The 24,828-nt window shown below is 58.9% G+C and overlaps 4 protein-coding genes across 11 annotated transcripts in view; 2 read left to right on the top strand and 2 right to left on the bottom strand.

Annotated features, from left to right (window-relative positions):
- ZC3H18 (zinc finger CCCH-type containing 18) overlaps positions 1–13,024 on the top strand; it is a 50,584-nt gene extending 37,560 nt beyond the window's left edge. For 4 of the 7 annotated variants that reach the window (XM_067302373.1, XM_067302371.1, XM_067302369.1 and 1 more), the window contains 7 exons: positions 742–885; positions 2,494–2,646; positions 5,025–5,185; positions 5,809–6,005; positions 7,240–7,336; positions 9,702–9,798; positions 12,104–13,024. In XM_067302373.1, coding sequence (XP_067158474.1) covers positions 742–885; positions 2,494–2,646; positions 5,025–5,185; positions 5,809–6,005; positions 7,240–7,336; positions 9,702–9,798; positions 12,104–12,302 — 1,048 coding nt within the window. In that variant the 3' untranslated portion in view covers positions 12,303–13,024. The remainder of the gene's footprint in view (positions 1–741; positions 886–2,493; positions 2,647–5,024; positions 5,186–5,808; positions 6,006–7,239; positions 7,337–9,701; positions 9,799–12,103) is intronic. The other 3 variants (XM_067302370.1, XM_067302368.1, XM_067302372.1) reach the window with 2 other exon arrangements.
- Positions 1–24,828, bottom strand: part of MVD (mevalonate diphosphate decarboxylase) — a 67,084-nt gene that overhangs the window by 41,713 nt on the left and 543 nt on the right. Inside the window, exons 2-10 of one of the 2 annotated variants that reach the window (XM_067302375.1) lie at positions 24,510–24,580; positions 24,204–24,318; positions 23,883–24,029; positions 23,611–23,810; positions 23,345–23,419; positions 23,005–23,223; positions 22,805–22,920; positions 22,563–22,671; positions 22,087–22,450 (exon numbers count right to left, since the gene is read on the bottom strand). In XM_067302375.1, the coding sequence (XP_067158476.1) occupies positions 22,370–22,450; positions 22,563–22,671; positions 22,805–22,920; positions 23,005–23,223; positions 23,345–23,419; positions 23,611–23,810; positions 23,883–24,029; positions 24,204–24,318; positions 24,510–24,580 (1,133 nt within the window). In that variant the 3' untranslated portion in view covers positions 22,087–22,369. Of the gene's footprint in view, positions 1–22,086; positions 22,451–22,562; positions 22,672–22,804; positions 22,921–23,004; positions 23,224–23,344; positions 23,420–23,610; positions 23,811–23,882; positions 24,030–24,203; positions 24,319–24,509; positions 24,581–24,828 lie in introns of those variants that run through there. The other variant, XM_067302376.1, reaches the window with a different exon arrangement.
- Positions 13,416–16,398, top strand: IL17C (interleukin 17C). The gene is made up of 3 exons (XM_067302821.1): positions 13,416–13,433; positions 15,508–15,824; positions 16,048–16,398. Exons 1-3 carry the CDS (start codon positions 13,416–13,418, stop codon positions 16,295–16,297), a joined length of 585 nt encoding a protein of 194 aa, XP_067158922.1. The 3' UTR covers positions 16,298–16,398.
- CYBA (cytochrome b-245 alpha chain) lies at positions 18,526–21,786 on the bottom strand. Its single transcript, XM_067302867.1, has 6 exons — positions 21,625–21,786; positions 20,433–20,502; positions 19,894–19,968; positions 19,491–19,574; positions 19,310–19,391; positions 18,526–18,971 (listed from the first exon to the last, which is right to left on the bottom strand). Exons 1-6 carry the CDS (start codon positions 21,680–21,682, stop codon positions 18,789–18,791), a joined length of 552 nt encoding a protein of 183 aa, XP_067158968.1. The 5' UTR covers positions 21,683–21,786; the 3' UTR covers positions 18,526–18,788.

Here is a 24,828-nt window from a genome sequence, read left to right as displayed (position 1 = left end):
AGTCCCTGTTTTTTGTATGCAGGCAGCGGCCTCCTCCCCAGTTAATACTAGGTGTGACATCGCTGCTGGTGCTATTGAGCAGTAACCAACTATTAGACTAGAGAGTGGGGTGCTCTGAGCCCAGACATGAGCAGCACTGGAAGAGCTGAATTGATCCCTGTCTCGTGTAGTGGTTGCTATATAAAATTGCAAAAATGTTGTGTAGCTGTAGTCGGAGGTGGTGCTCCCTGTTACGTATCCTACAGTGTAACGCAAGACAAGGGACAGGTGTTGACATTTGCGCAAACATGCTCTTTTGTACCCTGCTAATCAGTGTGAGGGAGCGAAAAGAGCAGTTTTGCATAAACTGCGTGCATTTGATCTTGAGGCCTGACTGACAGTTTGTAAGTGGGCCTGTCTCTTTTGGATAAGAATCTGTAGAACTGAATGGATAAGAATAAGAAACAACAGTGATTCCACATGTTCTACATGTAAATTAACTACTGAAATAGACTGTCTCCAAAATTGACCATCATCTCTGAAAAGGTGACTTGATTTAGACTAGTAAACAGATCCCTTTAAGAGAATCCTTATTGTCTGAGTGTTGTGGTGAAGTCGGGTTTATCTTTTCCGAGTGTCTCTAGCTGCAGCAGTTACAACGGTTTAATCAACAACAAACAGGGGTGCATTTGATGCCTTTTGAAAATACCTGTTCTGTACCTACTGAGTTAGATCATGCACATAAATATTTTAATTTTGTAGTGAAAAGTCTGTGAAGAAACTAGCTGCCCTTCCAGTCCCTCAGCCACTCACTAAAATTACAGCAGCTGCACCGGAGCCAGCCAAACCAGCGGATAATAGAGAGGCAAGAAGGAAGGAACGTCAGACCAGGACTCCACCCAGGAGGTAAGAGAGCTGGGGTGGAGTGAGGCTTGATCTCCTGGAAGATGGAATGAGTTCTGGGTTTCTCTCTGGAGTACCAATTGCAAGGACTCTTCCATATTAAAGGAAAAATCTATTTCCTGGGGTGGGAAGGAAATGGGAAGAGAGGAAAGGAGTGCAGGATGAACGCTAGTGATTCTCCTCAGCAAATGGCTCCTCTCTCTAAAGGGCCTGTTGGGTGAATGAAGTAGGTGGAATAGCTGAAATGTGCCAAAAGGCAGTGTCTGCAGAGTAAAGGAAAAAAAGAGAGAGGAAAAAAGCATGCTTTGGAGCAGCTGGTTGTGGAGGCTATCAGCAAGGCACACTTAATCTGGAGACCCACTCTGACAGGTTGGAGCGTCAAGATTTGTGGTGATGGGTTTGGACCCTGTTTACTATAAACATTTGCTAGTAGGTAGAAAGTATTTCTAGTGTGCGTGGTCCCAGGAGTTGGTTTGTCAGCCATCTAGCAGTCAAACCAGAAGAGATGAGAAAAAACTCCTCTACTTTCAGAGTCCCCAGTATGCTGCTTGCTGGCTGTATACTGCTCTACTTTCCCTTCCTGGCTTCATCCTGTGTGACTTGTCTGAATGTTGGAGAGACTTGTTTTCTCTGTCCTCTAATCATTTTTGCTGTTTTTTTTCCCTCCCTTTGCATTTGAAATGAGAGATGCTTCTGAAGGTTTTCAAACAAGCAGCACTTGTCCATATTTAAATATTTTTATCATGCTTAATCCATTGTGTGTATTTAAAAATGTTACAGAATAAATGTAGGTATGCCTTCAGTAAGGCATACACTGGTTTTCTTGGATAACTGCATGACATTTTTTTATCAGTGTTTCCTGAAGGTGGCCATGAGTCTGTTTTCCGTTCAGGTTTTTGGAAGCCTCAGTTCTTAATTTTGCATGGGATTACATCTCCTGTTTCTTCTCAGTAGCTAAAGAAAAGTCCTGGGCTGAGCTGTTATGTCTCTATGTGTGAAAACTGATCCCTAGAATTTCTTTTCTCTAGAAACTGCATTAGTTCTGGACTTTATTTCACTTAAATTAGTTAACCTTGGAGGTCTTCAGACACTTTCCATTAGCCTTTATTCCCATCTTTTTTTTTCTTGCTTATATTCACAGAAGCCCCACTGCCCTACGAGCTACCTGCTGTGCAAATGAGAGGACCAGCGCTATTTATGTTAGTACTGGTGTGTTAGTCACAAGAAATGTGTGTGATTATATAGCCTGAAACAAAAGATGGTCCCACTGTTTTATGCAGTTAGCAATTTTTCATTGTAGGAAGTATTTGCTCTGGTATCAGTGCAGGATTAAGGGCTTTAGCTCATTCTTTGTCTGGCTCTAATTAGCGTCATTCAGTCTTGCATAGAATGTCTACTGCTCAGAACTGAGATGCCAGCTCGGGATCGGGAAAACATTGTTGAGAAGAACACCTGAAACAATTGCGTTTGCAAAGCACCGTTCTTTTACATGAGGCGAGACAGTTGTGTTTCAGCATCATGCTCAAACTGTCCCTAAATGTTTAGGTTTTTTCCTAACCTTGCTTCAGTGCTGAGTGCAGCCAGGTGAGATTGTTTTTTGCTGTGTTGCAGACGGACTATCAGTGGCAGCATCAGCGGCAGTGCCAGCAGCTACAGTGGTTCCAGTTCCCGATCTAGGTCCTTGTCTCGCTCTCTCTCCAGATCTCATTCCAGATCAACGTCTGCCTCAGTCTCCCACTCCCCGTCTGGGTCCAGGAAATCCAGGTACAGCCTTGACCCTTAGTAACCTTTGTCAACCTAGCAGGAAATTATAACTATTTGTAACTGTTGAGGTTTCCTGCAACAAAAGCTCTCTTCAGGGTGAAATACCGAAGCTATAGGTAAGTAGGACATGAAATAAGATTGTTCATTCATATATTGTTATGAATCCTGAATCTTGAATCATGAAAGTAGAACAATATTGGTAGTGTCCATGGGATTATTCAAGGAAATGAACCTTCATGTGGGCTGGACTGTCTATTTTTACTTAAATTATGATCAAAACTTCATCTCCATGTCGACAGTTTTTAATTTAATGTTTTATCTTTCTGTGGAAAAAAAAAATCTGTAATTTATTTACAAGGTAACAGTTTCAGGCTATAGAGCTTTGCTATTCTAAACCTCTACTACCTCCAGTTATTGAATGTCCTTAGGGAAGATGCTTGGCCTGTCAGAAGTAGGTCAGAAAATACCTAAAAGGCACAGCTAATGGCCTTTTTCCTTTGCTGGTAAAGTTGCATGACCAGTTCCCGCTGTGTTTAGCCCCAAGTGAATAGTTATATGGCTGTTAGTCTGTGGGATTTGCAAATAGCTAACTAACTCCAGTAAAGAGTCAAGAAATAAACCCCTTTTGAAGTCCTTCATTCCGTTTTTTTGCATCAGTTGATACACAAGAATCTCCAAACCTCACAGGTAGCTTTTAAACACAAAGCTTCCCTGTGCTAAAGTATAGAGTTAAAACTAGGCTTAGTGTAGTCTAAAAATAGTGGATAAAATAGAACTTGGCTCTGAATGGTGCTAATTCACATATCTGAACACTGTGAAACTCCAAGGTTGAACATCCGCATTATTTTGTGGAAATGCAAACATGTTTACTACATGCTTGTCTCATTCATCAGATGAGGCAAGGGTGATGCAAGAGGTTCAGAGAGCACTCGGGCATGCTTGCTCTGCACTGCTCTGCTCTAAAAGGGAGCTGAGAGGAAGAAAATGTGAAAACCTAATGCAGGTACCAGGGGTGTGCTTGCTGCTTTTACAGGTGTATGGAGAAGGAGGTTCCTGTTCCCTGAAGCTTGCTTTCTATATATAACACATATAGATGAGGTGTAAGGGCAGAGATGGACAGTGAGCAGTATTCTTGCTAAAGTATGAAAGAAAAGGTGGTTGGCAGCTTTAGCGTTTGTTGCCAAGCCGCATGCTGCTGGTTGAAGCTAACCCTGTGCGTACTGTTGTTGAAACACAGTGCCCACTTGGATTCTGGGACCAGAGCATTTCTGCAGCAAGGGCAATGTGATCTGTGCCCAAACCAAGCCAGATTTACCATCACAATCCTGTAGCCAGGACCTTTCCCAGAGAAGGAATTCCTGGCTCATGGAGTCACCATCGTGGCCTTCGCTCAGACCTTCTCTCAGACCTCGGTTCTGTCAGAATACCCGCAGGTAGCGACTCTGTAATTTGTTCTAGGGCACGTCTGCCTCGCAGTTGCTGCAGCCTGTTCAGACATACGCAAGCTGGCTTTCAATTAGCGAGCTTGGATCTTGCTAGCAGGGCAGTCACTAGAATGCAGAACTCGGTATGGCCTGCGGAACCTGCTTGAGAAGCTCCGTAAATATTCATGTACGTAGCAGACACCTGGTCCTGTATGGCCGTGGTTACCATGTAAGCCAGTTTCTAGCTAGCTGGGCGTTTTGGAGCCACTTCAGTATAGAGAAGTTGCAGCAGACACATCCCTCTGAAGTGCAAGTCCACCCATGAATATCCCTGTATTCTTGTCTGATATGTTGCTAAGTAGAAAATGTTTCTTAAATGAATATGATGATTGTCTGACACTTTTAATTTTGTGAATCCCTTACAAGATAGCTATCTTATAGGCACCCTTACTTCCCTGTTGTTATCATTTCTGATAGTTTGTGCATCCTCAGAATAGGCAGCAGGGCTCTCCTGGACACTGGGGTGCTGTGGAGGAGCTATGGGCTGGAGGACTCCAGGTCTTTTAAAGTCTCCATGAATAATTGTGTACCACACAACACAAACGCTGCAGGGAAACCCTTGACCTGAGCCATTACCGCTGACATGTGTGATAGTGCACACCCTGCTTTCACTTTATGTTTACCTGGGGGAACAGTGGCCTGTTTAAGTGTTGCCTTAATGCTGTTTATAAATAAATGGTATTTTCTAGACTTGCATCTGACACATCTGAGGTTTTAATATCATCTACACATCAGGAAGCACAGCCTTTGTCTTGTCCTGGGCACTGCTCACCTTAACAGCTTTCTGACATCTCAGCCACTCTTTCTGGGCACGCTAGGGGCATTAAAGGTGTTTGTCTCATTTCTGCCTGGTTCTTGTTGCATTAACTGTAGTGGGTTGTTGGCTCTTTCCAGGTCCCTGAGCGTGAGCAGCGTTTCTTCTGTCTCTAGTGCCTCCTCCAGCAGCAGTTCTGTACGCAGTGCCGATTCCGAAGACATGTACGCAGATTTGGCCAGTCCCGTTTCCTCAGCCAGTTCCCGATCCCCAACCCCAGCGCAGCAGAAGAAAGGTAGAGGTATACGGTTTGGTATTTTCTTCTCCAAGGGGTCCTGGGAGAAAAGTAAAGGGGACCTGAGATCTGCATACAGTTTTCTTGGTAATATTACAGCCTCCAGGAAAATTGTTGGGCAGGGGTTGACACAAGTTTCAGCTACCATATGTCTCCTGTAGACTAGGGGAGTCCAGAGGCTTCACCCAAGGAGGGTGAGAGCACAGAGTGGAGGAGGCTATGGAGCAAACGTGCCTTCGCATCCTTTCATCCATGTGTCTGTGGCTGGAAAGATGCCTTTTCCTGCACAGGGGTCTTACTTGATGCTCCCTCTCTTACCTTGTTTTCTTTCACCCTTGTGAGATGATGCTAAATCTTTTGGACAACTCCAGTATCATGTTGCTCTTCCTCTGTTCTTTTTAGCCCATAGCAGTGTTGGAGGCAAGAGCCTTTTGTTCCTCATCTTCTATGTTAAGCATTCTCTCTGTGGAAATTCTGGTTTCCTGGGTCTTTTAATCTTGGGGCCACATGCTGTGCTAACTGGTGTGGGCTCTTTCAGTCCCTGAAGCATCCTCTTGCCCTGCCCTGCACAGGGAGGGCAGGCGAAAGGAACTCATTGCAGATCACTGTCTCCATTCTGGTTTCAACAGGAAAGTCAAAAAAAGAAGATAGCGCTAAGGAGGAAAAGCGGAAACGGGATGTGTCTGCTCAGCTCCTGAAATCAACCAAGCCCACCCAGGGGAGCAAATCACAGCAGCTCCTCCAGACCCAGCAGCCCTCCGCCCCCCAGTCTCAGCAAGGGGGCTTCAGCGCTCATAAAGAGATCAAACTGACACTCTTGAATAAGGTGAGAGATGGGGTGGGATGTGATTCCCTCTGCGCGTGGGTCAGAGGAGCGGATGGGACCCATACGCGGGCTCTGGGCTGGCGGAAGGGGAGCTCCAGGCTCCGTGTGGTCGGGATGAGCTCAGTCGGGTAGATCTGCAGCTGGGATTGGAAAGGTGACAGATGGAACCTGTCTGGCAGCACACACCCTGTGGTGACTTGAGTTGGGACTGTGTTGGCGGCTCCCTGGGGCACATTCCTCCTGCAGCTTCAAGGGCTGTTACCTGCTTTCTCGAAGGCTGCAGCCAGAGCACCGAGGCGAAGGCATGCACAGCACAGTCCCGTCACGGGTTCTCCCACATGTGCTTGGGCCTTGCCCACTGAAAGCATGTTCTCTGCACGCTTCCGAATGAGCTGTCCTCCCACTAGCCCACTCTGGAGCGAACTGCTGACAAGTCATTAAATGAGTCAGGAGGTAAAAGTGGCGACTGCCTCACCTCACTACACTTTCCGCAGGAAGGCCTGGCTCTTTCCGTGGCAGTTATGATCGAGCCTGATGCCCCAGTTTGCCTTCAGCTGAGATGCAATCTAGATCATGTGAGAGAGTTTGGCCTCATGGGGTTTTGTGCTGGAGCAGGGTGTTGGCTCCAGTCACGTGGTTAGGTTCCTGTTTTTGAAGTGTTAATGTTTTTTGGGTTTTTGTTTTTTGTTTTTTGTTTTTTTTTTGTCAGCCTAAATTCCCCTGTGCAGTTTGAGGCCACAGTTTTCCCTACTTCCCTGTCCTGTGACGTGAGGTGCCTTTATCAAATCTGTGAAGCATGCTGGGTTCCTCTGTGGGGAGGAGTAGGCAATTACACACAACTACTAACAGGCACGGTAGGATCCTGGAAGAAAGCATGACTCCACATGCCTCGTTGACATTTGCTATCCTTGGTGCTGTTGGAAAAGACTCTGCAGAAATGCCTCCATTTTCCCTTTTCTGGCTGTTATGAAAATACCCCATGAAACAGTGCACAGCATTAGCTCCAGAATATATCCCAGCTGCCAGAGGATGTTGCCGTTTGCTTACAGTGGTAGGGAATTAACTGGTCCCAGTGATGGCTGGGACTGGCATGCACTTTAATAGGGAACCCGTTTACACTGGTGAGCGAGCACATCCCTGGCCCCGTCACAGGAAGCGTGTCCGCTTGCTGCTGCTCTTCCTCCCTGCAGGGAGATGGCTGTTGAGCTCCGTTGTCTGTTTAATTCCATTTTAGGCAGCTGACAAAGGAAGCAGGAAGAGATATGAGCCAGCAGACAAAGATAGGCCGACCTCTCCTCCAGCCAAGCGGGTTAACCTGTCACCTGACAGAGGTGAGACATCAGACTTCGGAGGGATTCGGCTCTGGGCTGTCTGGCGTAGCTGGGTTCCTACTCCTGCCACTAGAGGCAGCCCTCAAGCACCCCACTTTGGGTGACAAATGTCCTGTGAAAATCTCTGCTGCAAGAGTCCACTTGCTGGAGAGGTTAATTGCAGGCATGTGTCCTTCCAAAGCCTACTGCCTTCAGTAACCTCGGAGGCGTGCGATTGCCACAGGATAACGCAGGCGTAGTAGCTGTCCTGCTGCAGAAACATGGTGGAGGTGAGACACTCGGGTCTGACTGTGAAGAAAGCGAGGTGAGGTCAGCCCTGGGCAAGCCAAACCTGACCTTGCCTAGCTGTCTTGCAGTGCGCGTTGCAAGTGCCTTGGCTCCACTATGCCTGCGTAACTCCACTGTAAAAAGAGAAGCCCTTGCTTTGAAGGTGCAATGTGCTCATTGCCGCTGTAGGTATACGTCCGTCTGTCCCATGAAGACCTGCTGTTCTCTAATACTATCATTGGATATGGCTATTGAATTTGTAGGGCTTTTCCTTCCTGTATCTCAAGGTCTTTTCTAGCTTGTAGTTCTGTGCATCGTAAGGGGTCTTTGTCTCTTGATAGAAAGGCTGGTGGCAGTGCTTAGAAAAGGGAGCACAGGCAGCCGAGGCCCCAGGAGGAATGCAGCAATTGGCTAGATCACCCGTCCTGTGAAATGAGATGATTTCCCCACTTGTGTGACACAATCTGATCTGCCCCGTATGTTTAGAAAGACACAGGCTTTCCGAGTGCTCTCTGAAGCCTCAGCAGTGATATTAGTGCCTCAGAAAACCAAGCCAGCATGATGCATCGAGAGGGACCTAACTGCAACACTCCAGCCTTTGCTAGCACTGCTGAAAAGCAAAGGGGGAAGTCATTGACAGAGGTGCTTCTGTTTGTCACACAAGCCAGCACTGACATGTGATGTTTTCCCTGATGTCTCGGCTGTAGGTGTATCTTGTTGACTCTGGGTGCTAGCCAGAAGAAAATTCTGTGCTAATAGCCTGGTTGCATTTTACTACTGCAAAGACAGCTTAGAAGGGACTGCGTGAGGTTGAAGTGCACTAGGATCTAGTTCACAGCTACTACTGAGCTGCAGGCAAGTGAATGGGCCGATGTAGCAAACTGTCCTGATTTATTGATGTAGGTATGTACAAACTACAAATAGTATACTATAAAACGTATTTTTAAACAATGTCAAATGGGACATAAGCCTTGAAGGTTACTCAGGCTAACCTTGTAGTGACAAGTAACCTTGGCCGAGTCGGGACTAAATTCAAGGCACAAGTCCGATATGCAGCTTGTGCTCGAGTATCGCAGTGCAAACCTCATCCATGTTTGTGCCTTGAGTCTCGCTTCCCTGTTCTGTATCTTCACTGTGGTTAAAATCTGCAGTGTCTGCAGCCTTGGTTTTTTCATGCTGTCAGTCATGTGGAGCAGAGAGAGGTGCCATAACGAACACCGGAGGCAGGTGGCTGATGCTCCAAGGAATTAGGCGCTTCTCCTCTCCAGAGTGCTAATGAAAGTGAGGTCAGCAGCCACTGGAATGTACTGTCCCGGTGCAGCGTAGCAGGCTGTGCTGCTCTGGTAGTCCTCAGGGCTCGCGCACAGCCCTGTAGGCATGCAGGCTGCCTTCCAGGTAGAGTTGCTTCTCCGTGCTCTGGGATAACAGTTGTTGGGAAACCCATTGTAGCAAAATCTGGACAATGCTGTTGCAGGACCCCAGCTGGCTTTCCACCACCTCTCGGTCCATGCAGCTCTGATGGGGCAGCTCCGTTCTGGCACACCATGTCAGTTCAGTCTGCGCTCAACGCGCGCAGTGATGCTGCCTGTGGATTGGCCCCAGCTGGCTCCAAAAGTAGCAGAGCTGCACTCGCACAGCGCTGCTTAAGCTAATACACCCTCTTTGCTGGCCAGCACGGAGCTTCCTTGGGTGTCTCCATGCCCATTGTACACAAACTGGATAATCTGACTAGGGATAATGGAGCACTGGCTCGGTTTGCAAGGAAAGGCCCTGCTCCACAGGTTTGCAAGCAAAGAACAGCCTAAAAGTACAGTGGACAAGCCTTGTTCCAGAAACTGGAGGGTGAGGAGAGGGCTGATACAGCTTTCTGCAGGTGACATTATGTGTAGTTGACTATGTGGCACAGCCTTGACTAGCTTTTTTACCCCTCGTCCCTGAAGATAAGCAGGTTCCTTTTCTGGCTGCTGCTGGACTTGGCCTTTCGCTGGCATGATCTGGCCATTCTCAAGATACCACCCTTAAAGTGTGGAAGCAGTATGGTAGGCAGGATAGCACCTTTGTGATGGGAGAGAAGATCTCACCTTTCTTTTCCTGATAGGCTCTCGCGACAGGAAAGCGACTGGGAGACTCTCTTCACCCAAGCAAGAACGACAGAGGGGCCAGAACCCGAAACCATCACCTGCTCAGACAGACAGGTCAGTTGCTGCTAGCTCTCCTGGCTCGTGGGCCAAAGCCATGGCTTGTCTCACTGGGACCTGATCTCCCTAAACTAACAGCCCTGCAGAGAAAAAACAGAGTCCTGCCTGTGTTCTCCTCAAACCTCGTCTAGGTGAGGTGGGGCTCACACAGAGAAGGTGGGAGTTTCTCGTGCGCCTCTGGCACATGTAAATCACTTCTGTTGGCTCACCTTTCCCCACTTGTCCAGTGGTTGAGTTCCTCCTCTTGGGGAGGCTTTGGGGCTCTGACCTTAGAGTTTCCAGTTGCCATGGAGGCGCAGAGAGGAAAGATGTGAAGCTCCTTGGACAGGAGCCACAGGCTCTCAGGGGTTCAGCTCAGCCCATGCGGAAGCCACCAGGTAGACTCCTCCAGCTCAGAAAAGAGCAGGAGCCTGGGAGTTTTCTTGAGGTCAGTCCCAGCAAGAGGTGCCAACTGGGTTAGATGCAGGCTCAATCATGCCAGTGCCTCTGCCTCCTGCTAGCACCTTGTAGTTCTAATGAGGAAGAAACTACAATCCCTTCATGCCTCCTGCCAAGCTGCTCTTGGCCTCTGGTTTGGTGCCCAGTTCTTCTTTGTGTGCTCTGGTGTACGCTGAGCCGCTCACTTTGCTGCTGTGAGATGTTAAAATGTGGCCCCTGGATGAGATTAAATGGTGACTCTCCCCGGCTTTGTGCCTGTCTGTCCCCTCCCATGACAGATGACCAGCTCATGTCCAGTTTCTTGGCAGCTTGCAGCTATTGCTAGCACTGGGAATACCCCATCGCAGAACTGGATGTGTGGCTCCAGGGGCCTTGGCCTGGACTCCGCTCGGAGCCTGTTGGCTAAAGGGTTGTGGAGCACCTTCTGCAGCACACCTAACGTTTGCTCTGGCTTCCTTGCCCATGGCCAGCCAACGCTGCTTTGCGTTTCTCTAGTTTCATCCCTCCAAGGATCTGCATGAACCAACAAATGCAGCCCCGTCCCGCACCCCTGCGTTCCTTGGCCGGCAGGGCTCGTGTCATCCCCTCTCCCCAGCCTGGGGCATGAGCGAGCCTCAGTTTCTGTGCGTCAGTCTTCCCAAATCGAAGTCTAGCCCCAGCCGCCACAGCCCCATCCTTCCTCTGGCCCTGAGGTCCTGTTTTCTAGTGCTGAAGAGGAACCTCAGCCTTTCCAGACTTGTGTTTTTGACCGCATCCCTGGTTCTTGACCCTCTTCTGCCTACTGCTGTTTGAGTTGGCAGCGTGGCCCGCCAGGTTGGACACACCCTGCGTTCAGGGACTGGGCGGTTGAGGAAACAACAGTTCTCTAGGGCAGCCAAGCTGTAGGTCTGTGTCCTGTTTTGAACTCTTTGGAGCTTTGGTTCATACTGGCACAGTCCCGCGTCTGTCGAGCGTAGCGCAGAAGGCTGCAAGGAGTGTTAACGGAGGAGACAGTGACTCCTGTCCCGACATCTGCCAGCAGGGTGACAGCGGCAGCTGCACGGGCTTCCCCAGGTGGTTCCATGTGGTTCAAGCCGTTAGAAGGAGCCAGCTGAGGCTCAGATGGTGCCTTTGCTGAAAGCTGTGTGTAGCCCTCCGCCTTACCGAGCTAGCAGGACTCTGAAACCCCAGCAGGCAGGTCGCAATGCAGCAGGCGTGGGACACCGCTCCTGTCATCCTCTTCCTCCCGAGGGGGGACGGTGGTGTGTGGCAGGAGGAGCTGCAGGCCGCTCTGCTCCTGCAGCAGCGGTGTTGGACTGCAGCGGTACGTCATGGGAGCAGAACGGGAGCGTGGGGTGGGGTGTTTGCAGGGCTCCCCGCAAATGCCGGCGAGATTTGTACCGCAAAACCCAGCAGCTGTGGCAGGCGCCCAGCTGCAGGGCAGGGTCCGTTAAGAACCGAGACCAGGAGGAGTCTGCAAGGCTGTCTTGTGTTTAACCGTGATACTGCGCTCTCCTCTCCCCTCTTGGTGTTCGGGGTGTTCACTTTTACGTCTGTGAGCTCCCTTGCGTGTGCATGTCTCTGTGCCATAACAGCAGCAAGCTGACACGGCCCTTGGGGGCTGCTCTCCTAGAGGGGTTGTGGTGCCGACTTTAAACTTCAGGATTCCCCCGAGGCAGCTGATCCTTCACCGTTTCAGCCTGTTATGACCCTAAGGCCTCGCGTCTCAAACCTGTTCTCTTCCACCGCTGCTTAGAGCGATGCTTTCTTCCAGAGCAGGCCCTCATTGGTTTTCTTTCCATCACGTTTGTACTGTTTCGGAGCAGGCTACACGCTGCCAGCAGAACACCCCTCTCACCGCCTTGTGCCTTTCTCTCCCTGCCAGGAAACGCCAGCTGTCACCTCAGTCCAAGAGCTCCAGCAAAGTCACAAGTGTACCGGGCAAAGCATCCGAGCCGGGCCCCACGGGCGCCAAGGCGGGCAAGTCTAGCACGCTGTCGCGACGGGAGGAGCTCCTGAAGCAGCTCAAAGCAGTGGAAGATGCCATTGCTCGCAAACGGGCCAAAATTCCTGGGAAAGTATAGTGGGCCGTGCGCAGAGCGCCGCTCTGCCCTGTTAGTGACTGTTCATGTTTTTATAAATAGTGTAAAAGCGGCCACTTTGGGATTTTGCAGTTGTCTTATTTTGGCTGCGATTCTTTTTAAAAAAAAAAAAAAAATTAAAGTTTGTCAGCTGAGACCACACAACCGCAACGACTCGCTCTGGCTCCCCCCGCCACAGGGCGAGCGGGTCTGGTCCCTCCGCTCTGCCAGCCGTGCACGGCAGCCCGAGCTGGCACCAGGACGGAGGCCACCACCGTGTTTTCCATGTAAATTATGCACAGAGGACTCCAGCCCTGTCGACTCTCACTACTTTCTCTCTCTGCCCTCTCCTCTTTGCTAGCCTTGAGTTGTATTCTTCTAGTTAGCCCTGCTGTGTGTTGAGTGTCTTCAGCAATGCAGTTCTATATACTGTGTAATGAGAGAACCGAAAACTGCTGTGAACTACTGGCAACATCACCTTCTCTCCCCGCCCTCCCACCCCAGGAACAAAACAAATATATATATATTCTTGACTAAAGTCTGATTGGGAAAATGACCTGTCTTTTATTTTAAGCATCAGATTGTTTTAGTTGATTTAAAAGGAACCCAGAAGGTATTGTCGGGATGTCTGTCTAACAAGGAGGGTCCTTTTTTTTCTTTTTTTTTTCTTTTTTTTTTTTCTCTTTTTTGAGGGATCTCCCTGAAATAAAGTATTTTGATAACCAGTTCTTCCCCTCTCTTCTGTTCTCTCCAGGGCCCCTGTCCTTCCCCCCCCCCTTGTCTCCGGGGACCTGTCCTCTGCTCTGCCTTCGGGGTGTGTTGCTGGTTTTTGCCGCGGTGTTGACAGCTCGGTGGCCGCCCCGATGCAGCAGCACGCGCAGCCACGTGGAGCTGGCGGTGCTGCCACGGCTGGCGGTGGAGCGCGGCTTCCCTTGGCACTGGGGCCTCGTCCTCCCACGGCCTTCGGGCCTCCTGGCTTGCGCCACACCGTTGTGGCACCCAGGCAAGTCACCGCTGGGTGACTGTGCGTAGGGTCCTGCGGGCGCCGGGCTGGAGCGCTGCGGCGCTGCCTGCTCCCCTTGCTCCTACTGGCAGCCCCTGCGCGGCGGTGGCAGCATGAAGCTGCTCTCCCAAGTGAGCCGAGTCCTTCCTGTGCAGGCTGCCGGGCTGGTGTGGGAGCCCCGACGCCTGATCCTTCCCTTTCCTTAGGCCGGGGGAGCTGTTGGGGATCTGTTGGGGCCCCAGTGCAATGCTGCGCTTGCAGCCGCCGGCAGCGTGGAGCAGCCCACGGCGGTGCCTCTGTGGTGCCGGGAGCTTGCTGGGGAGCGGCGGCGTGATGCTGGACCGCACGCCCGGCTCTGTGCTGGCTCTGCAAGGGCTCGGATGCGAGGAGGGGAGCACGTGTGTCCCCGGTGCTGGGCTGTGCCGCCCACGAGTCCTGTTGGCAGGGCTGCGGCCCCGCGAGCCGCTTGCAGCAGCGATGCAGCGTGGACCGCTGGGGCAGGAAAGATGCTGGTCATCCCCGAGTGCCTGTTGCCCTGTCCCGGCGCACCCTCTTCTCTGCTCAGCGCCTTCAGCCTGGCCGCGAGGGTCTTCGCCCCCTCGCACGCTCCGTTGGCGAGGGCTGGTTGCCCTCGGCCAGCCGGAGCCGCCGCGAAGCTGGGCAAGGAGCAGGAGGCAGTGGGGCGCCTGCTCCCCCCCCTCACCCCAGCCCCGGCGCTGCCCTTGGCCGGGGGGCAATGGAGGGGAAGACGTCGTCCTTTGGCCATTTCCGGGGTTGCCCAACTTGGGATTTCTTGGCCTTGCTGCAAGCCCGGAGCGCGGCTGCCCCGGGAACGTGACAGTGATATCACCGCCGGGCTTGCGCAACAGGGCCGGGGCTGGGCCGGAGGAGACAGCTCGGGTCCACGGCTCGGGGCCTGGGGACCGTCCCCATCGCCGGGGCCCCCTCCCCTTCCCTGCCGCTGCCAGCCCCGGGCGCACGCGAGGGCACAGTGGGGCCGGGAGGGCCGGCGCAGCGGCCGGCTCCCGGGGGCTGAGCGAGGCCGTGTCACGGCGCCGCTCTCCGCTTCCCTCTCCGTGTGCCCCTCGCTCCGTGCCTGGCCTCATTCCACGCCCGGCACAGCCTGCCTTGCCCTGGGCTATCCCGAGTCCGGGAGAGCGCCGGGCGGGGAGCCCTGCCCTGCCTCAGTTTCCCCTCCGAGGGAGCCGCGAGGGGCAGCGAGGGGCCGTGGCTCTGCCCCGGCCGAGGCAGCGAGCGCAGGGGACCAGGGCTGGCCGAGGGGCTCCGGCGGGGCAGGACCCTGACCCGCCGCCCACCCTGGGCTGCCCCCAGCCCCAGCGGCGCCCGGGGCCGTCGCCTGCCGCGGGGCTGGCGGGAGGCGATTTCCGGGCCCCGGGAGCAGAGCTGGGGCGCGCCGGGGCGAGAAGGAAGTGCAGCGGGCCTCGTGCAGGGAGGAGGAAGGGAGCCGGGAGCTGGAGTTTCCAGGTGTGTGTACATCACCTGCGCCAGCCCTATATATAAAGGCGGCGGCAGGAGCGCTGCCACTCGGCCGCCCGCACCCCCGGGGCAGCCGCAGGCAGCAGCTCGCGAGGCCGCCGCACGCCGCTGCTGCTCGCTCGCCCGCTCATGGTAACGCCCGGCCGGGTGTGTGTGCGTGTGTCTGTGAGTGTGTGTGTGCACACACATGCACATGAAATGGCAGTGCAGGGGAACGCATGTGCGCTGGTGTGTGTGTCTGTGTGTGCATGCACGTGCGCTGGTAGCGCTGTGTGTATGAATGGGTCTGGTGCGTCTGTGTGTACATGTGTGTTTTAAGCACGTGTGCTGGTATTTGTTGTGTGTGAGTGCATACGTGTGTGTGTGTGCATGAACATGTGCTGGTGCTGCAGGTGTCTGTGCACGTGTGCAGGTACTGCGTGTGCTCGTAGGTCTCTATGCATGTGTGCTGGTGCTCTGCATATGTGCATATGTGTGTGTGTGTGTGCATGTGTGTGTGCATGCATGCATGCACACGTGTGCTCGTGCTCTGCATGCCTCAAGCTTCCCTGGCCGGCGGGGGGGGGGGGGGGGGGGGGCTGCACACTCACCCCAAAGGGCCCCCATGCTGGGATTGGGGTGGTCCATGTCCCCGCGGAGGGTGCTGGGGCAGGGTGCGGGGCAGGGCACTGGGTGCTCCCCCGCTCACCACCTCCCCTCTCGCGGCAGGGCTGGCTCGGTGCCCTGGTGCTGCTGGGCGCCCTGTGGCTGTGCCGCGGCCTGCGGCGCCCGGGCGGCCCCCTGCACGTGCACTGCTACAGCGCCGGCGAGCTGCAGGACGGCGAGGCCCCCGCGCACCTCGTCAGCCGCAGCCTGCGCTGGGACCACTACGTGCCCGTGCAGCTGGTGCCGCAGCTGGAGCGCCTGCAGCAGGAGACGCAGCGCCGCCGCCGCCGGCACCATGAGCGCACCTGTCCCGCGCTGCAGCTCCACGTCGGCCTCCGCAGCGAGCCCAACGAGCGCTCCATCTCGCCATGGCGCTACCGGTGAGTGAGTGGGGGGACCACCCCGTGTGCGGTGCTGCCCCGTGCCTCAGTTTCCCTGCTGCAGCAACCAGCTAGCAGCTGTCCTCCTGGGGGGGTGGAGGGTGGGGTGTCACCCTGCTCCTGGGAGCACGAGCTTGCAGGGCTGGTACCCGGCAGCATCGCAGCAGCGCAGGGGCAGCCCGGGCAGGGGGAACTGGACTGACCCCTGCTCCCCTGCCCGCAGCATCGACGAGGACGAGAACCGGTACCCGCGGAAGCTGGCCTTCGCCGAGTGCCTGTGCCAGGGCTGCGTGGACGTGAAGACGGGCCGGGAGACCACGTCGCTCAACTCGGTGACCATCCACCAGACCATGATGGTGCTGCGGCGCAAGCCCTGCCCGCGCCCCGCCGGCCTCGGCCGCTTCACCTTCGAGGTGGACTACATCAGGGTGCCCGTGGGCTGCACCTGCGTGCTGCCCCGCACCGGGCGCTGAGCCACCGCCGCCGCCGCTGCCGCCGTGCTCCCGGGGAGCCCGGCCCTAGCGTGACTGTGTCACTGCACCCCACCGTGCTTGTTTTAAAGCACCCATCTATCACTGTGGAGCTGGGGTTTGCCCTCCTCTGGCTGTCACCTTTTTATTTATGAGTTATTTATAAGCCCTGCCCCAGGGCTGAGGGGCTGCGCAACGCCTGCTGGGCATCTTTTTTTTTTTTTTTTAGACATATATTTATTGCTGATCCCCTGCGAGAGCTGCGGCTGCAGCTCTGGGGTCCTGCATCACCCCAAGGCGCCCGCGGCCAGGCCCTGCGAGTGCTCCCTGCGCGCTTGCTCGTTATTTATTGCTCCGTATTGCTATTTATTGTGCCCTGTATGTGCTATTTAACGCTGCCCGCGGTGCTCTGGCTCCGCGCGGGGCACCGTGCAGCCTGCAAATAAAGCCTGACCCACCCCACCGCCACCCGCGTGTTGCCTGCTGTGTCCCCGGAGGGGTGCGAGGAGGGCTCAGCCCTGGCGCGGTGGGTGAAGCACCAGGGCACCCAGCAGCCCAGCGCAGGAGCCCCAGGGAGGCGCGGTGGATGGCTGGGGCAGGCGATGTGCCCCATGGTAGGGATGCCCCCCCCCCCCCCCCATTTCTCTCCCCCCCAGCACCCAAGTAAGTGGGATCCAGCCCTGCCGCCAGCCCTGGGGCACCCGCAGCCACCCACACCTTTCCCATGGCTCTGCCCCCACTCGCCCCCGGGCACCCACGTCCCAGGGGCCCAGCGCCACCTGCCGGGACCAGCCCCACACCACACACCCCCCCCCCCCAGCACCCATGGGTGCCACGGGGAGGCCATGCACCCTGCAACCGCCCCGGCCCGGGTCGCTGCAAAGGGGGGATCCCTGGAGCAGCCACTGCCACCTACCAGCAGTTAGTTTGGCCAGAAATGGGGTCGTCGCCACCAAGCAGGACTAAGGACGAGGCTGTCCCCTGCAGTCTTGACGGGGCAAGACGGCTCAGGGCAGCACATGACATGCAGGGCACAGCCATTTCCGAATAGCGGCTTATAAACTGACCAAGTTAAGGGAAAAAATTGCAGTTACCTAGGCCCTTGGTGTCCCTAGGAGCAGCTCTGGAGGGAGATGGTGCAACTCGGGTGTCCGCAACAGCTCCTGGCCGTTGTCTGTGTCACCCTGGTCCTCCCTGGGGTGCCCGAGCACGTCGCCCAGCACCGTGCCCCTCGCCTCCGCCCACTGTGGGGCTGCCACCAGCCGGGCGTGCAAGGCGAAAGGCCCCCCGCTGTCCTTCACAGCCCGAATGCCAGGGCTAAGGGGTGACATTAAAAGCCAAGTGGGGTCAGAAAATAACAAACTAATCCAGCAAAACAGCACCAATGCAAAAAAAAAAAGGTGTCTCCATCCCCATGCATGGGCCATGGGGACTGCGCTGCCCTCCGTGAGCAGGATAATCCCCCGTGCCCCAGGCACAGTCGGGGGCACAGCTGGGGGCCGAGGGCACCACGGGGGCCAGCAGCTCAGCTGCATGGGGGCTTTGACACCAGGGAGCGATGCTGCAACGCGCAGGGCACCGGGGCAGCAAGGGCTCCCTGGCTTGCAGCAAACAGCAGGAGCGGCTAAAGCTTTAACAACACAGCACTGAGCAGGGAAGTTTGTGTCATGTTAGAAAACCACCGGCTGTTACGATCAGGCTGTATCGCAATTCGCCTTAGGCCCCAGCATTGCTTCCTGCAAGCATCGAACCGCCCCACTAACGGCAGCGTGATGGCCACGGCATCGCCGACAGCGCCAGAGCAACGGGGCCGTGCCGGGGCAGTCGCTGCCTGAACTGAGGGGACGGCCACCATCGCCTTAGCGCGTGCCCGGTGCAGCCTGCCGCCGCAGGGGATGTGCCCGTAATCCTGCTGTTGGTTTGCCATTAAACCCCCCAGGCCAGCACCAACCCCATCCCCCCCGCTGCAAAGCCCAGGGCAGCCCGAGCAGGGGGGTCTCATTCCCCATGTTCAGCGCTGTAAGAGCCCGTGACAAATATAATATCCCAGTGCTGGGATATTGTGCAGGGATGTGCCAAGGGATAGACACGTAGAGCCCAGTGATTACTCTTAAGGCAACAAGGGAACGTACGTGCACAGAGAAATAACCCATCCCCTCCAGGGGGTCTCGCACTGAGCACTGGCGCTCTCATCCCCTGCAACCCCGGGCAGAGCCGAGCCAGACACGGGGTGGGGGTGTGTGTGTGGGGGGGTTTATTCATTTTATTGCAACAGCAACCACAAAAGGAGGCGATTAAAAAAAATGCGCGAGGCAGTGCAGGGAGCAGAGCTGCGTGCTCCCCCGGCCCGGCCCCGTGGGGCTGCGCGTCCCCCTGGCGAGCTTGGGGCCCCCCAGGGTGCTGGGCAGCCCCAGAGATTCGGGGGTGTCCCCCAGGGCTGCAGCAGGGAAGCGGCGGACGAGGGGCGCAGCCGGGGCGGCGGGAGGGCCCGGCCTCACTCGGCCTCGACGGTGATTGGGTTCACCTGGCCCCCCGCTTCCGCCGGCGGCTTCTTGCGCGCGTCGGCGGGGGGCCGGGGCGGCGGGTTGGTGGGCGGCTGCTTGATGGTGTCGCCCATGTGCGGCCGCTCCCGGGGCTTCTGCTCGATGGGCCTCCACTCCTCCCCGCGCACCGCCGCCTGCGAGGCCGCCGGGGCGGTGAGCAGAGGCGCCCGCGCCCCCGCCGAGCCCCCCGCCCGCCCCCACCCACCCTCGGCCCAGCAAATCCCCCCCCCCCCAAAACGACTCCTTAGCACCGAGCCTGGAGAGCCAGAGGGGCGGCACCGAGCCCAGCGGGACCCAGGCGTCCTGCCACCGCCGCGCCGCGTGCTCCCCCCGACCGCCCCACGGAGACCCAGCCAGGAGAAGCGAGTGGGGGGGGCCGGGACGGATGGCGGAGGCTGGCCCAGACAGACAGACAGATGGACGGACAGACGGACGGAGGCGGCTGGCCGGCCACCGCCAGCCCGGCACTCACCAGCAAGTAGATGCCGCTCGCGATGCCCAGGCAGACGGTGCCCAGGATGGTGGAGAGGAGGAAGCCGGCGGGGACGGCCAGCCTGCGCGGGGGGAGACGGTGCTGAGCGGGGGGGCTGCGCAGCCGGTGGGGGCTGCTCCCGCCGCCCCGGCCCCCCGCGCCGAGCCCTCGCCCCACTTACGCGGCGTGCAGGATGGCCCGGATGTAGTAATTCCTCGTGAGGGGCCCGAACACCTTCAGCACGGCGGTCATGTACTTCTGGCCGCTGCGTGGGAGCGACACGGAGGGGTCAGGGCGGCACCCGGCGCCGAGGGACCCCCCAGCACCCTGCTCTCGCATCGCCCCATCCCCGTGCTCCCTCATAGTTGCCCCCACCCGGCACCCCCAACGATACCAGCACCCCGGGGAACCTGCCCGCAGGATCCAGCCCCTGTTGGCAAGCTCCCCAGGTTGGAAAGCCTGGAAGAGGCTGTTTCCAGTCACCTCCGTGCCCTCCTCCCACCCCCGCACCCTCCAGGGCTGTCCCCCCCCGGGGGCCTTTCACCGGGGCCCCAAATTCCCTGTGCCGAGGGGGCGGCACTTACCACCTCTCCATGGTGGAGCCCTTTTTCCGCTTGCTCCTGGGGTATTCGAGCAGGCAGACAAAGACGCCTGCCGCGCTGTGGGGGGGGTGGTGTCAAGGAAAGGGATGCTCAGGGTCAGCGTGCCGGGATTATTCCCTGGGATGCCACCACCACCGGAGAGAGGAGAGGGGAGGCCGGAGAGGGATGTTATCTGCTGGCTGCACAAGCTGGGGACAGGGCGATGCAGGGGCAGGGGACAGGCAACCGGCCCTCCATCACCCACAAGTGACAGGGCCATCATCGCCCCCAACCTCCCAGGGACGTTCTGCAGAAACGTGAGGGTCATGATGCAGTTTCAGGGCTGGGATTTAAGGCCTGCAAGGAAAAGGGCCATTTGGGGCAAGAAAATGGTGACTTGGGAAAAGAAACATGTAAAAAAGAGGAACTTTTGAGAAAAGAAAGTGAAAGTACAGGCTAGTCGCTATGCACTGGCCCCCCACCCGCCTCACGCCCCTGCAAACCCGCCCGGCTGGTCCTCAGCATCCTCTCCGAAAGGATACATGGCGTACGCCGCGAAATACCAGCCCTTGAACTGCCCCGCCACGGCCACGATCCCGCCGGTCAGCATGACTGCGGGGACACAGCGGGGTCGGCCGGGCAGCCCACGCGCTGGGGCCCGGCACGGCCCTCCCCCGGGAACCCCACCACGCGCAGGGCCGGGAGACGCTCCGTGCCAGACCCCCCCGGATGGAGGGAGGGGAAATGCAGGGCTCCGGGGGGAGGTTTCGGGCCCTGTGGCCACACACCTCCACCCATGAGCTTTGCTCCTCTCCCAGCTGCCTTGTACGGACTGGGTGCCCGGAGAGAGGAGGAAGAGGAGGCTCTAGTCCTGCTAAACCTCTGTCCGGACGGGACTTTCCCGGGCAGCACCACACCTGCTGCTTGCCCCACCCTGGAAAACCCCACCAGCCCCACGGGACCCAGCACCCCTTGGTCGTGCCCCGGCCCGGGCCAAGGGAGCAGCGCTGGTCCAGTGGGGCCGGTGCGGAGGTGGGCAGCCCCCACACACCCCCACTTTTGCAGCGGTGACCCCGCACCGACAGCTTCCCCTCGGAGGCGAGGCCCGGCCCTGCCCGCTCCCCGAGCCGCCCTGGCTGCGCCCAGCTGGCCAGCGGGGCCGAAGGCTGGAGGATGACAGCCGCACCCCAAGGCCCAGCCCGAGCAGGGTGCCCGTTTCCTGGCCCGGGTTCGGTGCACGGCTCCGTCCCTGCAGCAACAAGGAAGCCACACGCCCCGGCCAGGGAGCGCGGAGCAAGCGCAGGGACGCTTCCCATGCCACCGGCCGGGGCAGCCCCATCCCGCTGCCCTCCACGCTTCGGGCTCCCAGGCGGCAACTTGTCCCCCTAAGCAGAGGGCAAACGGGGACAGGGGTGTCCGTGCCGAGCCGCCCGGGGCCAGCATCTCCCCAGCGCCCTTCAGCCCGCAACGCTGACACAAGGGGACCAACTTCCCCAAGGGATTAAATTATGACACCTAAACGCAGCGGGCTAGAGCGGAAAGAGAGGCTCCGACACGGCGACGCCAGGGCAGGGAAGGCCGGGAGCTTCCTCAAGCTCAGAACCCCCGCAGCGGCCACCGGAGACTCCGGCTGGGAAGCGCCCAAGCGCCCGCGTCCCCTGCGGAGCCCCCCTCCCTGCGCCGGGGCCGCCTGCCCCGCAGCACTGCCCCGGCCCCCCGGCCGCGCGCACTCACTGAGCCCGGCCGCCAGCGCCTGCTCGTTAGCCCACATGGCCCACTCGATCTGCCCCATGGCCCGGCTCGGCCCGGTTCGGCCCGGTTCGGCTCGGTTCGGCCCGGCCCGGCTCGGCTCGGCCGCGGCGGAAGCGGCGCGCTACAATGTAGCCGAGCAGCTGCCCCGCCCCGCCCCCTCCGCGAGCCCCGCCCCCGCCCCGCCCCCTCCGCCCAGGCCCCGCCCCCCTGTGAGGGCCCCTCCCACGGGGCAGCACCGGGACGGGACGGGACGGGACGGGACGGGACGGGACGGGACGGGACGGGACGGGACGGGACGGGACGGGACGGGACGGGACGGGACGGGGGCGGCCCCACGGAGGGACGGGGCCGTTGGGTGGCAGGAGCAACCCCACACCCCACTCGTGCCCCCGTCTGCCCCGCCCCCGCTCGCAGAGCTCACACACCCCAAAACACCGCTGCAGCTGGGAAAAAACAAACTCTTATTTGTTTACAAAAAGAGTAAAAACCAGGTTCTGGGGGGCCACGTCCTGCCCCGGGACGGCTTTGCACCGGGCCAGGACGCGGGGCATCAAACCCACGGGGCAGCCCCACGGCGGCACGGCCAGGGTCAGTCCTTGCCCCATCTCCCTGGAGGGGCTACGGGCAGGGCCAGACCCCGCCGCCCCCCCCCGGAGCCCCGCAAAGCGCCGTGCGTCGCAGCCGTCCCTCGTGGCGTCACCGCGAGCGTGGCCCCACGGCGGGGGGCTCAGGCGCTGCCTCGGGGCAGCCCGTCCGCCCCCAGGAGGTGCTGGCCAGGGTCATCCAGGAGCTGGGGGCCAGGGCCAGGCTGGGGGGCACAGGAGAGGCGTTAGGGAGCAGCCAGGGCCAGATCCCGGCTCCATGCAAGGCCGGGGCTGCCCCACGTGCCCCGGCCCCCCCATGGCCCCGGCCCCACGTACCTTGGTGTGCAGGATGTACTGAAGGGCCCCCGGCACCGGCTCCAAGACCACGGCCGAGAGCAGCTCCTCCGCCAGCGAGGCCGAGCCCACCGGCAGCCCTTGCAGGAACCTGCGGCACAGCCCGGCGCTCAGCCCCACGCGGCCGGGGGACACCCACCCCCCCACCCCAGCACGGGAGCCCCACGGCAGGCAGGGCTTGTGGCCCCCCCCCGGGACGCCAGCTCTCCCCCAGCAGCGCTCACCGGTCCCCGTTGGGCGCCGGAGGGAAGCTGCGTCTCACCACCTCCACGAACTCCGCCACGGTGTCGGCCAGCGCAAAGATCACGGCGTTGGGGCCGGCGTCAAAAGTGTAGGCAACCTGCGACGGGGTGGGGGACAACGGTGGGTGCCGGCGCTGTGCCGGGGCCGGGTGCTCCCCCCTCCCGCGCCGGCCACCGCGTACCTTGGTGCAGCCGTGGTGGGCGTTGTAGCGGTGGGCCAGGGCGATGATGCGGCGCGAGACGTCGTTGAGGTAGAAGATGGGGGGGAAGGTGTCGAGGCAGGTGGCGTGGAACTGGTTGCTGTCCCGCATGGTGAGCTGGCCGAAGCCCTCGAAGTCCCGCTCGCGGATGTGCTGCACCATGTGGGCGATGCGCTCCGGCACCAGGGCCTCCGCGCGGTGCTGCGGCGACACGCGGGCCGGGGTCACTCGCGGCGCCAGCCCCGGCCCCCCCACCCCATCCCCGTTTTTTGGGGCCATTCCCAGCCCATCACCCCCTCGGCTTCGCGTCCCAGCCCCCTACCTTCAGCAAGGGGCTGGTGTCCACGCTGGTCTGCATCCCCGCGGTGCTGCCCACCTGCTTCTTCTCGGCGCTGACCTGGCACACGAGGGGCAGGCGGTGGGACAGGCGGCACCCTGAGCCCCCAGCCCCAATCCCCGCAGGTTCCCGGATCCCGGCGCCGCAGGAGCGGGCACCCATGGTGAGCCGGGGCTGGGACGCTCTCGGCACGCTCTCTCCAAACCACGAGCAGACCCGTGGTCCCCTCGCACCCCCCTCCGTCCCCTCACCACCAGCACGAGGATCCTCAGCTCCGGCCAGTGCGTCTCGGGCGCCACTTGCTGCGCGACGCTGTCCTTCCCGTCCGGCCGCTCGCCCTTGTGCCACTGCACGAAGCCCCCGAACATGCTGCGGCAGGCGCTGCCCGAGCCCTGGCGCGCCACCTCGGAGAGCTCGCCCTCCACGCCGTACAGCCGAGCCAGGGCGTACACTGCGGGGACGGCGGCGCGTCAGCCCCGGCGCCCCGGCCCACGCGGCAGCCCCGGCGCGGGCGCCCGCTCACCCAGGCAGGCGTAGCCGGCTGCCGACGACGCCAGGCCGGCCGCCGTGGGGAAGTTGTTCTCCGTGGCGATGTGGACCTTGTAGGCCAGGCCAAGCGGGGCCGCGTCCTCGTCGCCGCCGCCGCGGCGCTTCCGGGCCAGGCGCCGCACTGCGAGGGGACGGAAGCCAGCGGGGGGGTTTAGGCAGTGGGAATGGGGAGAGACGGGAGGCAGGCTGGCGTGCGGCCGCGGCTGGGCACCACCGCTCCTCCCTCCCAGGCTGCTGACGGGGCAGGGGCTGCCCCCTTCCCCCGGGGAAACTGAGGCAGGGGATGGGGACTCACCTTCCCGCAGGCAGGACTGCAGCCGGGGGTGCCCCACGTCAGCCTCCTCCCCGTTCAGCCACAGCCGGTCCTCCTTGAAGTCCCTGCTGATGGCAGCGGTGGTGGTGGTCTTCAGCTGGCCGGGAGACAAGGGAGCTGAGCACCCGCACGGAGGGTGCACCGTTTTCCAGGGACTGACTGTCCCCGGGAATAAAAACGGTCCTGTTTTAATCCCTGCTCCCACGTGAACTCCTGCACCCAGCTTCAGCCCACGATGCGCAATCCCTGCTCTGTGCCAGGCCCCGGCCCCCCCGGCCCCGCGCCAACCTGGTCCTGGTGCAGCGTCACGCTCAGCGAGGAGTTGATGGGCAGGATCAGGTCGCTGTCCCGCTTGCCCCCTGGAAGAGAGGTGCAGGTGGAGCTGGCGCGGGGGTGTCGCGCAGGCGGCCGGGCCCCGGCTCTCCGCATCAGCACGCCCTGCTCACACCCTCCCGCTCCAGGCTGATCCGGCTCCGGCACAGGGCTGGCACAGCTCCTGCCAGCGCGAAGGCTGGTGCAAGCTGGCGTCTTTGGGGTTGGCCAGACCCCGCTGCAGGGGGGCACGACGGCAGCCCGGCGCAGAGGGCTTTGCTCCTGCCATACTCGC

Source organism: Apteryx mantelli, chromosome 10 (assembly GCF_036417845.1).
Source record: "Apteryx mantelli isolate bAptMan1 chromosome 10, bAptMan1.hap1, whole genome shotgun sequence".
NCBI lineage: Eukaryota > Metazoa > Chordata > Aves > Apterygiformes > Apterygidae > Apteryx > Apteryx mantelli.
The sequence above is the reverse complement of the archived record's forward strand: the minus strand, read 5'-3'. Positions and strand labels throughout refer to the sequence as shown.

What these genes read in the sequence shown, in the direction of transcription:
- CYBA (XM_067302867.1), bottom strand. Translation starts at nt 21,682, where the DNA reads ATGGGGCAGATCGAGTGGGCCATGTGGGCTAACGAGCAGGCGCTGGCG. An exon ending in CGGGCCATCCTGCACGCCGC is followed by an intron (nt 19,392 to 19,490) that starts GTAAGTGGGGCG and finishes CCCCCCGCGCAG; the next exon opens with GCTGGCCGTCCCCGCCGGCT. An exon ending in CGAGCGGCATCTACTTGCTG is followed by an intron (nt 18,972 to 19,309) that starts GTGAGTGCCGGG and finishes GCGGCCTCGCAG; the next exon opens with GCGGCGGTGCGCGGGGAGGA.
- IL17C (XM_067302821.1), top strand. An exon ending in ATCTCGCCATGGCGCTACCG is followed by an intron (nt 15,825 to 16,047) that starts GTGAGTGAGTGG and finishes CCCTGCCCGCAG; the next exon opens with CATCGACGAGGACGAGAACC.